Source organism: Ornithorhynchus anatinus, chromosome 11 (assembly GCF_004115215.2).
Source record: "Ornithorhynchus anatinus isolate Pmale09 chromosome 11, mOrnAna1.pri.v4, whole genome shotgun sequence".
NCBI lineage: Eukaryota > Metazoa > Chordata > Mammalia > Monotremata > Ornithorhynchidae > Ornithorhynchus > Ornithorhynchus anatinus.
Window position 1 is genome coordinate 62,728,028 of NC_041738.1, and position 14,349 is coordinate 62,742,376.

Consider the following 14,349-nt stretch of genomic DNA (forward strand, 5'->3'; position numbering starts at 1 on the left):
AAAGGGATCAAAGTCTTGCTGGGGAAAAGGTGACTTCGAGCCCCGAAGCACTGACCCTACCCAGATGCTGCCTCCGGACCGTTCTGTAGCCTCACCCTCCCAAATGACCTCATGTCCAAGAGACCTGCTCCCTAGCAAGACGTCTCTTTCCTCGGCTCAAGGCTCCAGTCATCTGGTTGAAATCTGCCAGAGACCCAACTCAGCCAATGTGAGTATCCTGTAAACAAGCCTGCGTGAATGACAAAACTGGCCAAAAATGTTAGACACCAGGTCTGCTAAAGGTCAGGTCACTAAGTCACATCCCCTGAGGAAGACAGGAAAACCATTCACCTACAGCTATTTAGCTCATTCTTCATGCAAAATGGACAAAATGGGACAAGGCAATATACAACAATACAGGGAAGGAAATTCGGGGGGCTCTCTAAAGAAGAAAAATTGTTTTTGGTGATTATTTCAGAAAGATGGGGAGAGGCAGAGACAGAGCACCACAGTACTTCTGACTCTAGACTGTAAGCTTGTTATAGCCAGGGAAAGTGCCTGCTAATTCTGTTTTATTATACTCTCCCAAGTGCTTAGTACAGTGCTCTGTACACAGTAAGTGCTCAATAAATACCATTGTTTGACTGATTCTGAACATTTATTTATAGTCCACCATTTCCCCTATCCATAATTTATTTTCACGTCTGCCGCCTCCATAGACCTGTAAGCTCTGTGCTGGCAGGGAACTCGTCTACCAACTCTATTGCATTGTACTTGTCAAAGCGCCTAGTACAGTGCTCTGCACCCAATATGTATTCAATAAATGTTACAGATTGACTGACTGATTGGTTGAGACAGACAGAAAGAGAGGCAGAGAGAGAACGAGATGCAGAGTCGGAGAATATATATGAAAAGGCTGCCGGGGGATGACTAAGGGGCGGCAAAGTGGTGCAGGCAGAGAAGACAGACGATGAAAAATCTCGAGTGATGGAGGCATGCAGTGGAGGAAGAAAATAGAAGCTCTGTCAGGGAGGAAGCAGAGTGGACGGTTGCAGGGGGTAGTTGCAGCGGGGTAGTTTAGCCGGCCCACCGTGAGGGACGGCACCCGAGACTATGAGGTCTCCCCCTCATTTCCTGTCCCTATCCCTCCATCTTTTGCATCCTATGTGACAGAAGCTTGCTAACCATCCATTTTAACTCCCTAAGGCACACTGGGTGCCTCACTGGGCCTGACCGAGGGAGTCAGGCAGGGTCCAGTTGGGCTGTCGGGCTAGATGGGGATGTCCCGGTGGGTAGATCCAAGATGGGGCAGAGGAGCTTAAGGAAGGGAAATTTCTGCTCTCCATCTCGCTCCAAGCAACTGCTTATGTCTAAGGCAAATGGAGCCATGCTTGGGAAGAAAGGCAATTCTGCAAGTCACTTGGCCCATACAGTCACGATGTCACAGCTCTGAGGTATAGAAGTCACCACTCTGGTGCCGGAGCCCCTAGAGATGTGGGGTAGACGCAAGGCCCATTCTGCCCTGCACTAAGTCCAAACATCCGTGGTCGGGCTGAGAAAGAAATCCAGATGCTGCAAGCATCACTCATGCTCACCTTCAAGCCAGTAAAGATTTGATTTGACCAGAAAATCCTTGTTGTTCTCTGAAACAGAAAGCACAGTTTACAGATGAAATGGAAAGTCAACCAGCCCAGCCTGGAAAGGCTAGATTCCACCTCTGTAAGGAACACCAACAGCCGACCAGCCTGGCCCTGGGAGGGTTTGCCCTATCTCTGTCCCAGAGGGAAGTGGTGTGGGCACAGCACGAGGTCAACAGTATTCCACGGCCTGTAAGGGAAGGATTGGGAACAGTAGGGGGAGAATTGCCTCTTTCCTCAAAAAATTAAAAAAAACTTGGAACTGGAGAAAGGAAAAATCTACACTTGGCAACACTTTCCCTCCCAAACATTCTGAGGATCCCAAACCTTTGAAAGCCAAAGCCTTTTCCAAAAGAAATGTATCTTCTCATTCCTCAATAAAGCATGATGGGTCAGGATTTGGTCTCTCCTGCTACCTGGTAATTGTAGTAATAGGGAAACGGCGTGGCTCAGTGGAAAGAGCACGGGCTTGGGAGTCAGAGATATGGGTTTGAATCCAGGCTCGGCCACTTGTCAGTTTCTGACTGTGGGCAAGTCACTTAACTTCTCTGGACCTCAGTTACCTCATCTGTAAAATGGGGATTAAGACTGTGAGCCTCACATGGGACAACCTGATTACCCTTTATCTACCCCAGCACTTAGAACAGTGCTCTGTACATAGTAAGCACTTAACAAATACCAACATTATTATTATTATTATTATTTATTTAGTGCTTAGTGTGTGCAGAGCACTATATTGAGCACTGAGACAGTGTACAAGTGGGAATTATGTATGAACCTTGACCCTTAAGGGCTAGGTGGATGGAATGTAGTCATGATGTTCCCACCCTCAGCACTTGTGTACATTTGCATATTGATTTGTATATTCAATTATTTATCCAGCTCTTTCATCCTGACATTATTGGGCTTCTTCCTGTCTTATACTAATTTTTTGTCCTGTTTCCACTATTTTGTAAATGACTTTTGTCTGTCTCTAAGCTGTATGGGATGTCATCGACCAACTCTGTCTTGTAAATTCCCAACCACTTAATACAGGACTCTGTACAAGGTAAGCGCTCAAGAAATACCCTTGATCAATTGACTTATGGATTGGCTGGCCTTACTCCTAATCCTTTTACTTCTTGATCCAAGCTCCCTGTACAAGATCTTTACATGAATGGTCTCTCTTTTCACAGGGAGGCTCCAATGAGGATAGAGAGATGGGCTCCTATCTTCTCTCCACAGCTTCCTGGAGATGAAGGAACTGATTTAGAAAAACCTAAGCAAAAGCATCCAGTCTCAAAAGGGTTAATAATAATAATAATGTTGGTATTTGTTAAGTGCTTACTATGTGCAGAGCACTGTTCTAAGCGCTGGGGTAGACACAGGGGAATCAGGTTGTCTCACGTGGGGCTCACAGTCTTCATCCCCATTTTACAGATGAGGTAACTGAGGCACAGAGAAGTGAAGTGACTTGCCCAAGGTCACACAGCAGACAAGTGGCAGAGCTGGGATTCAAACTCATGACCTCTGACTCCAAAGCCCATGCTCTTTCCACTGAGCCACGCTGCTTCTCTAAGTTGTGGGAGGTCATTCCCCTACTGGCCCAGGAAAGAAAGGAGCTTGGTGGGAGCTTTTCATCTGCAAAATGAAGATTAAATTCTCCTGCCTCCAACTTTGACTGTAAACCCCACTTGGAACAGGGACTGTATCCAACCTCGTAAACTTGGATCTACTCCAGTGCTTAGAACAGTGCTTGGCATATAGTAAGCACTAAACAAATATCATTAAAAGGGGCTAGCCAGCCCAGAAACAGAGTGTAGTGTGGGGGTGAGGGAGAAACAGAGCAGAGATAACGCTGATGTGCCCAAGACAGACCCAAGATGTATGCGTGGGGAACATGCACTGCTCATGGCATTTGTTTGTTAGGCACTTACTATGTATCAGGCACTTACTCAGCTCTGGGATAAATACAAGATAATCAGATTGGACACAGACCCCATCTCACATAGGACTCACAGTCTCAACCCCTATTTTACAGATAAGGTAACTGAGGCACAGAGAAGTGAACTGACTTGCCCAGGGGAAGCAGCATGGTGTCCTGGAAAAAGCATGGGCCTGGGAGTCATGAGCTCATGGGTTCTAATCCCAGCTCCACCACTTGCCTGCTGTGTGACCTTGGGCAAGTGACTTCCTTTCTCTGCGACTCAGTTACCCCATCTGTAAAAAGACTGTAAGCCCCATGTGGGACAGGGACTGCCTCCAACCCAATTTGCTTGTATCCACCCTAGCGCTTAGTACAGTGCCTGGCAACATAGTAAGCGCTTAATAAATACCATAACTATTATACATCAGATAAGTGATGGAGTCAGGATTAGAACCCAAGTCCTGACTCCCAGGCCTGGCCTTTATCCCCTAGGCCACACTGCTCTGGCTGTTCTCCAGCCCCACACTCCTACTCCTGAGAGTAATAAAATAGGGATTCATGTCAACTGCTGGAAGATCACCCCCCAACACCCTCCCCTCCCATCCCAGGCAAGATCAGCTGGGCAACAACCAACATCTGGGGCAAGGCCAGACCACAAGGTCTATGAAGCCTGATTTGGCTCAGATAGACACCCTGCCAGATCCTGGGGTCCCTGGGGATGACAGCTTTGCCTGGCCTTATTTTGGAACTTTGACTGAAGCAGCATGGGCTAGTGAAAAGAGAATGGGCCTGGAAGGCAGAGGCCCTGGGTTCTAATTCTGGCTCTGCTACCTGGTTGTTGTGTGATCCTAGGCAAGTCACTGAACTTCTCTGTGCCCCAGTTTCCTCTTCTGTAAAATGGGGATTCAATACCTGTTCTCCCTCCTACTTAAGCTATGAGTCCCGTAAGGGAAAGGGACTGTGTCCAACCTGATTGTCTTTTATCTACCCCAGCACTTAGAACAGTGCTAGGCATGTAGTAAATGCTTAACAAAGACCATGATTATTATCTTTTTCCTTGGCCAACAGGATTCAAGGTCACAGACAGCTGTTCCTCCCAGCTGTTCGAGGCTCAGGCTGCTTCAGGTCAGCCGCCTGAATTCTGAGGCAGAGCAGCAGCATGACCTAATGAGAAGAGCACGAGCCTGGCAGTCAGAGAACCTGGGTTCTAATCCAGGCTCTGCCACTTGAATGCTGTGTGACTTTGGGCAAGTCACTTCACTCTCTGTGTCTCAATTTCCTCATCTGTAAAATGGGGATTAAAGCCTACCCCTTTTCCACTTTGATTGTGAACCCCATGCAGGTCAGGAAATGTGTCCAAACTGATAACCTTATATCTCTCCTAGCACTTGAAACACAGTAAGCACTTAACAAATATCAAAAAATAATAATACTAATCAGTTTCCCCCAGCCATTTACCGGGAACTGGGTTGCTTTGTTGATGAGACTCTTGATCCCTGATATCAGCTGCAAACTGGTATCTCTTGAGGTTTAAATCGTTTCTCAGGCTCTGTTGCCAAGACTCCAGGTCACTGCTGTCGACTTCATCCAGATATTTCTTGATGCTTGAAATGCTTCGGTGGCTTGGGCGGCGGGATTCCAAGTTACTGTCGTCCTTTCCGTCCTTGTGTTTCTTCAGAATGGTGCTACACCTCAGACTCACCCTCCTGCTCTCCAGGCCAGAAACTTCCCCGGAGAGTGAGTGGCTCTTCTTTCCATGCTGCCGGAAGCTGGGGGCATCGGCCTGCTTGGAGGACAAGTTGCTCATCTTCTGCAAGGAGTGGGATCCCCGGCCCTCTCGCTGGCCCTTCTTGGGTGTCTTGATGGCTCCCTTGGTCTCATTGCAGAGAAGCTTCTCAGTGTTGCTGTGGGGTTGAAGTTCTGCTTGGGACACAGAAGGAAAATATGTTCCCTCATTTCATTTTCCCTGTCCAGGGTGGGCAGCACCTATCGGTGGGCCCTCCACCCCAGAAAGGTCCCCAAGATGTGTAAAGGGAGCATGTGGAGGCGTGAATATTTGGATGAAAGTTCATATGGTGGGGAACTCTATCTTTCACCCTCTAACTGTGGAGGTCCCTCAAGATTCAGTTCTGGGTCCCTTTCTATTCTCCATCTCCACCCACTCCCTTGGAGAACTCATTCACTCCCATGGCTTCAACTACCATGTCAATGCAGATGACACCCAAATCAACTTCTCCAGCCCTGATCTCTCTCTCTGTCTCTGGTCTCACATCTCCTGCCTTCAAGAGAGCTCTACTTGGATGTCCTCCCATCACCTCAAACTTGTTCAGAGTTCCTTATCTTCCTATCCAAACCCTGTCATCCCCCTGACTTTCCCATCACTGTAGATGCCACCACCATCTTCCTTTCTAACAAGCCCATAACGTTGGCGTTATCCTTGTCTCCTCTCTCTCTCATTCAATCCACCTATTCAATCCATCATCAAATCCTGTCTGTCCCACCTTCATAACATTGCTAAAGTCCACCTTTTCCGCTCCATCCATACTGCTACCTTGTTAATACCATCACTCATCCTCTCCCACCTGGATTACTGCATCAGCCTCCTTGCTGACCTCCAGGCCTCCTTTCTCTCCCCACTCCAATAATAATAATAATAATAACAATAATATTGGTATTTGTTAAGCGCTTATTATGTGCCGAGCACTGTTCTAAGTGCTGGGGTAGACACAGAGGAATCAGGTTGTTCCACATGGGGCTCACAGTCTTAATCCCATTTTACAGATGAGGTAACTGAGGCACCGAGAATAATGATATTGATATTTGTTAAGCGCTTACTATGTGCAGAGCACTGTTCTAAGCGTTGGGGGAGATATAGGGTAATCAGGTTGTCTCACGTGGGGCTCACAGTTAATCTCCATTTTACAGATGAGGTAACTGAGGCACAGAGAAGTTAAGTGACTTGCCCACAGTCACACAGCTGACACGTGGCAGAGCCGGGAGTCGAACCCATGACCTCTGACTCAAAAGCCCAGTCTCTTTCCACTGATCCACGCTGCTTCTCTGCATACTTCACTTTACTGCCTGGATCATTTTTCTACAAAAATGTTCTGGACACATCATCCTGCTCCTCAAAAAACTCCAGTGGTTGCCTGTCTACCTCCTTATCTAACAAAAATGCCTCACCCTTAGCTTTAAAGCACTCCATTACCTTGCCCCCTCCTACCTCACCTCGCTTCTTTCTTTCTACAATCCAGCCTGCACACTTCGCTCTTCTAGTGCTAACCTTCTCACTGTGCCTTGATCTCAGCTGACTTGCCGCTGACCCCAGCCCATGTCCTGCCTTTGCCTGGAAAACCCTCCTTCCTCTAATCCAACAGACAACCACTCTCTTCCACTTCAAAGCCTTATTGAAGGCACATCTCCTCCAAGAGGGCTTCCCAGACTAAGCCCCACTTTTCCTCATCTCCCACTCCCTTCTGCATCGCTCTGACTTGCTCCCTTTGCTCTTCCCTCCTCCCAACCCCAAAGCATTTATGCTCATATCTGTAATTTTATTTTTCCCTTTGCTCTTCCACCCTCCCAAGCCCAAAGCACTTATGTACATATGTGTAATTTTATTTACTTGTATTGATGTCTGTTTCTCCCACTCTAGACTGTGAGCCCATTGTTGGGTAGAGATTTCCTATCTGTTGCCCAACTGTACTTTCCAAGCACAGTGTACTGGGCTCTGCACACAGTAAGTGCTCAATAAATATGATTGAATGAATGAATAGTAAGCTCTCAATAAATACGATTGAATGAATGAATGAACTTTTCTTATTGGCTGAGGATCAAAAGCAGCTGAGTTCCATTTGGTTCTTTTCAGCTACTTCACACAGAGCTGCAAGGGGAAATTTAAAATCCTGGGCTGTAATTAATCTTGAGGGAATTATTATTATTATTATAATTAATATTATTATTACTATTGTTATCATTATACTCATTAAATACTTCTTATATGTCAAGTGCTACTCTAAGATCTGGAGTAGGTACAAAGATAATCAAGTCAGATAGAGTCCCTGTCCCACAGGGGCTCACAGGCTAAAAAGAGGCAGAACAGGTACTGAATCTCCATTTTACAGTTGAGGAAACTAAGGCCCAGAGAATTTAAGTGACTTGCCCAAGGAAACCCAGCAGGCAACTGGCATTATCAGGATTTGAATCCAGGTCCTCTGACTCCCAGGCCCATGCTCTTTCTGCTAGGCTACACTGTACTTCAGGGAGAAAGGCCCTAGACGGTGGGTATCTTATTTTTATGGTACTTGTTAAGCACATACTACTTGCCAGACACTGTATTAAGCGCTGGAGTAGATACAAGATAATCAGATTCGACACAGTCCCTGCCCTTCATAAGGCTCATACTGTTAACCCTTATTTTATAGATGAGATAACTGAGGCACAGTGCTTTCTATGTGCCAGGCAGTTAGTGTACTAAGTGCTAGGCAAGTTTAGTGAATTTTCCAAGGTCACACAGCAGACAAATGATAGAGCCAGGATTAAAATCCAGTCCCTCTGACTTCCAGGTCCATACACTTTCCACTAGTCCACACTGCTTCCGTCCAGGTTCTCATTTTCCGGGAAAGGGTCTCCATGGTCTCCTGGCAGCGCCCAGCTCCCATACTCTTCTCTAACCTCCCAGTCCCAGTCTCTTTCCCCTCCCTCCCTCACACTGGTATAAACGTGATGTTGAGCAAATCCATTTATCACTTCTCCACTCCTTCCTCTTGTTTCACTTATCTCTCCTTTGCCTTGTCCCTCTGCTCCTGGCTCCCATCTGTGGTCTGCATATCACAGCTGCATATTCTCTTTTATCACCTTCTTCCCTCTGAGATGCTTCAGTCCAGGTGACTCTCCATTTTTCCCTCATTCCTTGACCTTCTAGTCCTCTCCTCTAGGCCTGAACCTGGATTTACTTGGTGTCTTTACTGGGTTCTCTGCATCGCAGAAAACCCGGATGTGCTTTACTATTCACTTTCTCTTGGTATCATAAATGCACCAAGAACTGAAGAGGTAGAGGGCCGGACATGCCTTGCAAATCCACTTTCTTGGCATACAATTCCCTTACTTACCAAGACTCTCATTCATGTAGAGTGGATCTCCCAAGGACAGCATAAAATCTGCCACGTTCAGTGTTCCATCATCTGCAATGAAAAGGGTTTCAGGCCTCCCGAGCTCCCCACGGGTGGCCGGGAAGTTGGACTCCCATTTGTGCCCTCTGAGGTGTCCACACCTCAAGTGCCACGGAACACCAAACTCCAAAGACTCCAGACAGAAACCTGAAGTGAGCCCAGATGAGCGTCCCCAAGGCCCGGCTCATTGGGTTCCGTGTGGGCCCGGCCCTCCCAGGCAGCCAGGAATTCAGGCAGAGCAGAGTTGGGTCAACCTTGATGCAGGCCCAAACCAGGTTACTCAAATACCCCCATGCTCTGCAAATTCGGAATTGGAGTGTCCCCGAAAATGTCCAGGAAGGTGGTTATCCACGGTGAGAGAACTTTTGGCAAAATAAAGCCACCTGAATCTGCATTTTGTGAGCTCCTTTTGGGCAGGAAATGGGTCTACCAACTCTATAGCACTGTATTCTCCCAAGCGCTAAGTACAGTGCTCTGCACACAGTAAGGGCTCAGTAAAAAGGATTGATCAATTGACTGTTTGATTAACTTCCCAAGGCCTGCTCACAAAGATGCAAAATGGGCAAATACCAGTTTGCCCTTCCTACATTTCCCAGCCACCCTTCTAGAGGATCCAAACAAAGTGAAGTGGCTAAAGGGCAGGGACCGAGAGGCAAAAAGAGGAGCAGCCCAGGGCCTAAGTAGGCCATAGTCAGGTGACAGGAAGTTGACACACTGTGACTTTTGAACTATTGCCAACCTTGAAGTTGAAATGCTGTTCCCAGAGAAAACACACTTTGTGACTCTTGGCCTGTCAGCCTGGACCCCCCAGCTTAGTTCCCATCCCTCCCAGGTAGGGAACTCAGAAGGTAGAGTGTTCACCTATGGCCAGGCCCATGAGCAAGGATGCCCCATGCCTGTGGTCTTGGAAAGTTATTGACTGAGCACGTTTCCCTGGGTGTTGGCCTGCACCTCATAACTCCCAAGCTCCTGGAGTTCTGAATTCCCCAGGACAGTGAGCTGGGCTGACCTACCCCAGAGATACAAACCCTTACCGGCCACAGGCACCCGACTCAGAGCCTCCTGATACTTTTCAAAGCCTTCCCCGATTCCCAGGGTACTCAGGACCAGTGGGAGGTTGGCAGCTTTGATCCGTCCCCCTTTTATCTTCTGGAAAGCATGGAAGACCTCCTGGAATGCTGCAGACCCAAGGGGAAAGAAATACAAGTCATCATAGCCTGAGGAGCAAGATCTTGCCCGGAGGGAGCAGCTGCCAGCTTGAGACTGTTACCACCACCCCAAACCGTGCTGGAAGGCGGGACCTTCGCACTCTCAGGCCAGGATCGAGGACTCCAGAAATAAGCCTTTAAGCACTTCTAGCAATTTGGGGGAAAAACAGCTCCATAAATCCAGAGAGTTGTTGTCACTAAAGCCCTTCTGAAATCCCACCTTCTCCTGGAAGGATTTCCTGGTTGATTTTCCACCATCCCTGGTAACATCGCCCTTGCTTCTTATATATAATAATTATGGTATTTGTTAAGCGCTTACTATGTGCAGAGCACTGTTCTAAGCACTGGGGTAGATACAGGGTAATCAGATTGTCCCAAGTGGGGCTCACAATTTTTAATCCCCATTTTTACAGATGAGGTAACTGAGGGTCAGAGAAGTTAAGTGACTTGTCCAAGGTCACACAGCAGACAAGTGGTGGAGTCGGGATTAGAACCCACAACCTCGGACTCCCAAGTCCATGCTCTTTCCATTAAGCCACGCTGCTTCTCTAAAAAAAATGATGGCATTTGTTAAGGGCTTACTATGTTACTATGTGCCAAGACCTGCCGGTCTCACCTTTATAGTATCGCCAAGATCCGCCTTTTCCTCTCCACCCAAACGGCTACCTTACTGCTACAGGCTCTCATAATATCCTGGCTAGACTACTGTGTCAGCCTTCTCTCTGATCTCCCTTCCTCCTCTCTCGCCCCGCTCCAGTCTATTCTTCACTCTGCTGCCCGGCTCATCTTCCTGCAGAAACGCTCTGGGAATGTCACTCCCCTTCTTAAAAACCTCCAGTGGTTGCCTATCAACCTCCGCTCAAAACAAAAACTCCTCACTCTAGGCTTCAAGGCTCTCTATCACCTTGCCCCTTCCTACCTCTCCTCCCTTCTCTCTTTCTACCGCCCACCCCGCACGCTCCGCTCCTCTGCCGCCCACCTCCTCGCCGTCCCTCGGTCTCGCCCATCCCACCGTCGACCCCTGGGCCACATCCTCCCGCGGTCCCGGAATGCCCTCCCTCCTCACCTCCGACAATCTAATTCTCTTCCCCTCTTCAAATCCCTACTTAAAACTCACCTCCTCCAAGAAGCCTTCCCAGACTGAGCTCCCCCCTTTTTTCCCTCTGCTCCCTCTATCCCCCCCTTCACCTCTCCGCAGCTAAACCCTCTTATCCCCCCTTTCCCTCCCCTCCTCCCCATCTCCCATCCCACCCTCTCAGCACTGTACTCGTCCGCTCAACTGTATATATCTTCATCACCCTATTTATTTTGTTTAATGAGATGTACATCACCCTGATTCTATTTATTTGCCATTGTTTTCATGAGATGTTCTTCCCCTTGACTCTATTTATTGCCATTGTTCTCGTCTGCCTGTCTCCCCCGATTAGACTGTAAGTCTGTCAAAGGGCAGGGACTTGTCTCTATCTGTTGCCGATTTGTACATTCCAAGCGCTTAGTAGAGTGCTCTGCACATAGTAAGCGCTCAATAAATACTATTGAATGAATGAATGAAAAGCACTGTTCTAAGTGCTGGGGGGAGCGGAGGTACAAGGTAATCAGGTTGTCCCACGTGGGGCTCACAGTCTTAATCCCCATTTTACAGATGAGGTAACTGAGGCACAGAGAAGTTAAGTGACTTGCCCAAGGTCACACAGGTGATAAGTGGTCGAGGTGGGATTAGAACCCATGACCTCTGACTCCCAAGCCCCTGCTCTTTCCACTGAGCCACGTTGCTTCTGTGTGGGTATATATGCCTTGCTCTTTCCACTTGATCATTCTGCTTTTCAAGTGCACCTAACTGCATCATTATGAAAGGATAGACAGACAGAGTGCTGAAGTGGCTACCCGAATGGCAAGCCTGGGGAAGCAGGCGGCCGGGGCTGACTGATCAGGGGTAAGGTTCCTAAAGGAGGTGGCCTGATTAAGAGGGTTTCAAAGGAAGCGAGGGAGGAAGGAAGGGGCAGGTTTGGCAAAGTTGAGGGAGGGGTGTGTTCCAGGTAGGGAGAAGAGCAAAAGCCATGGGGCAGAGCAGAGGAGATCGAAGCTCCTGGGAGCTTCATTCCTGGGAGGAATGAGGAGCATGACCTTGAGTGAGATGGGATGTGAGAGTCTGCACAGAGTAAGCTCTCTATAAATACCACTGATTGATTGGCTGATTTATTGAGAGCAGAAAGGAGAGAGGAGACAGCTGAGATAGTAACCGATGGGCAGGAGTTTTTGTTTTGTCTGAGAAGCAATGGGTGGGACTCCAGGGGACCGAGCTTGAAATGGGGATTCAGGAAAGTCTGTGGGAAGCACCTCCTTTTGGTGCCTGCCCCTCTTGATAGTAACCATTGCAGCACACAGTCCAAGCACTTACTATGTGCTAAGTGTTGGGGTAGGTATAAGGTGAAATTGGACCCATTATCTGTCCCACCCAAAGATCACGATCTGTTTTATCCCCATTTTACAGATGGGGAAACTGAGACCCAGAAAGCTTAAAGTAACTTGGTCACGCAGTGGGGCCGGTATTGGGTCTTCTCACTCACAGACCCATGTTCTTTCCGCTAGGCCCCATGCATGGCCTATTAGACTGGCATTCCAAAACAAAAGATTATTGATACCTTTAAACTCACGAGTCTAGAGGGACTACTTCAACTCTTTCATTACCCTTACAGCACAAAATCACTACAGTGTCAGTGAAAGTCAAATAACACCAAACAGGTCATCTTCCACTAGTGGCCTAGAGGAAAGAACATGGGCCTGGGAGTCAGAGGACTTAGGTTCTAACCCTGGCTCTGCCACTTGCCTACCATGGGACCTTGGGTAAGTCACTTAACTTCTCTAGGCCTCAGTTACCTCATCTGTAAAATGGGGATTAAAGACTGTGAACCCTATGTGGGACAGGGACTGTGTCTTTCCTGATCAGCTTGGATCTACTTAGGATAGTGTCTGGCTCATAGTAAGTGCTTACCAAACACCATGCAAAAAAAAAAAGAACTCTGGTCAAAAAGGTAAGGAAGGGGATAATTCACTTGTGTAAGAGGAGTGAAGCTGGCTGGACCACACGAAAATGGCATTAGTGCCATTAATTGAATACTAAATGCATATACTCGACTCCATCATCCAAACTCTGCAGTCCCCTAGCTTCCCTTCTCTTCTTGAAATTCAGAAAAAAGTTCTCACTCACCTTTGTCTTGCAAGAACTTGGGATCATCTTTCAAAACCTCCAGGAAATTTGAAAATTCCAACAAGCCATTTTCTACAGGAACAACAACATTGCAGGATTAGAAAGAAAGAAACATCAGGCACAGATAAGGAAACTCATTCCGAGACTGAGTTTGTCCAGGATGTAACTGATACAAGATATCAGTAAAGTACAGCCATAAACACAGTGATGAAAAACTTGCCTGTTGTGGGACCTTGGGCAAGCCACTTAACTTCTCTGTGTCTCAGTTTCCTCAACTGCAAAATGGGGATTCAATGCCTGTTTTTGCATCTACTGAGACTGTGAGTCCCATGTAGGATAGGGACTGTATTCAATCTGATTATCTTGTAAATACTCCAGTGCTTAGGATAGTGTTTGGTATTCATTCATTCATTCATTCAATAGTATTTATTGAGCGCTTACTATGTGCAGAGCACTGTACTAAGCGCTTGGAAAGAACAAGTCGGCAACAGATAGAGACAGTCCCTGCCGTTTGACGGGCTTACAGTCTAATCGGGGGAGACGGACAGACAAGAACAATGGCAATAAATGGAGTCAAATAAGTGCTTACAGTAAGAAAAAAGAAAGAAAACTGTGGATTGGTAGGAGACCACAGTGGTGGACAGAACTGTCAGACATACCCTAGGCTATAAACTCCTGCTTAGGGCAGTGTTCTGCACATAGAAGGTGCTCAATAAATACTATTGATACATTAATTGGTATATATCAGCAATGGGGGTGTCCAACCAGGGTCAGTCTTTACATGAGAAGCAGTGTGGCCTAGTGCAAAGAGCATGGGCCGGGAGTCAGGACACCTGGGATTTTTTTTCTCATTTGTTTAGCATCTATGTGTCATGCACTGTTCTAAGCCCTGGGGTAGATGCAAGTCAACCAGGTCGGACACATTCCCTGTCCCACATGGGACTTACAATTAAATAAGATGGAGAAGGACTTAATCCTATTTTACATATGAGGGAACTGAGGCACAGCAGACAAGTGGCAGAGCCAGGATTATAATCTAGGGTTTCTGACTCCCAGACTGGTGTTTCTTTCACTAGGACATGTTGCTTTTCAGAGTGGTTTTAATTAGCCAGTTCTAATCCCAGCTCTGCCATTTGCCTTCTGTGCCTCAGTTCCCTCTTCTGTAAAATGGGGACAAAAATCACTGTTATTCCTCCTGCTTAGACTGTGAGCCCCATGTGGGACAGGGACTGTGACTGACCTG

General features: G+C 47.4%; 1 protein-coding gene across 9 annotated transcripts in view; it reads right to left on the reverse strand.

Annotated features, from left to right (window-relative positions):
• EFCAB3 (EF-hand calcium binding domain 3) overlaps positions 1–14,349 on the reverse strand; it is a 156,706-nt gene that overhangs the window by 115,079 nt on the left and 27,278 nt on the right. For 8 of the 9 annotated variants that reach the window (XM_039913539.1, XM_039913538.1, XM_039913542.1 and 5 more), the window contains exons 8-12: positions 13,107–13,178; positions 9,725–9,868; positions 8,631–8,702; positions 4,981–5,445; positions 1,575–1,622 (exon numbers count right to left, since the gene is read on the reverse strand). In XM_039913539.1, the coding sequence (XP_039769473.1) occupies positions 1,575–1,622; positions 4,981–5,445; positions 8,631–8,702; positions 9,725–9,868; positions 13,107–13,178 (801 nt within the window). The remainder of the gene's footprint in view (positions 1–1,574; positions 1,623–4,980; positions 5,446–8,630; positions 8,703–9,724; positions 9,869–13,106; positions 13,179–14,349) is intronic. The other variant, XM_039913537.1, reaches the window with a different exon arrangement.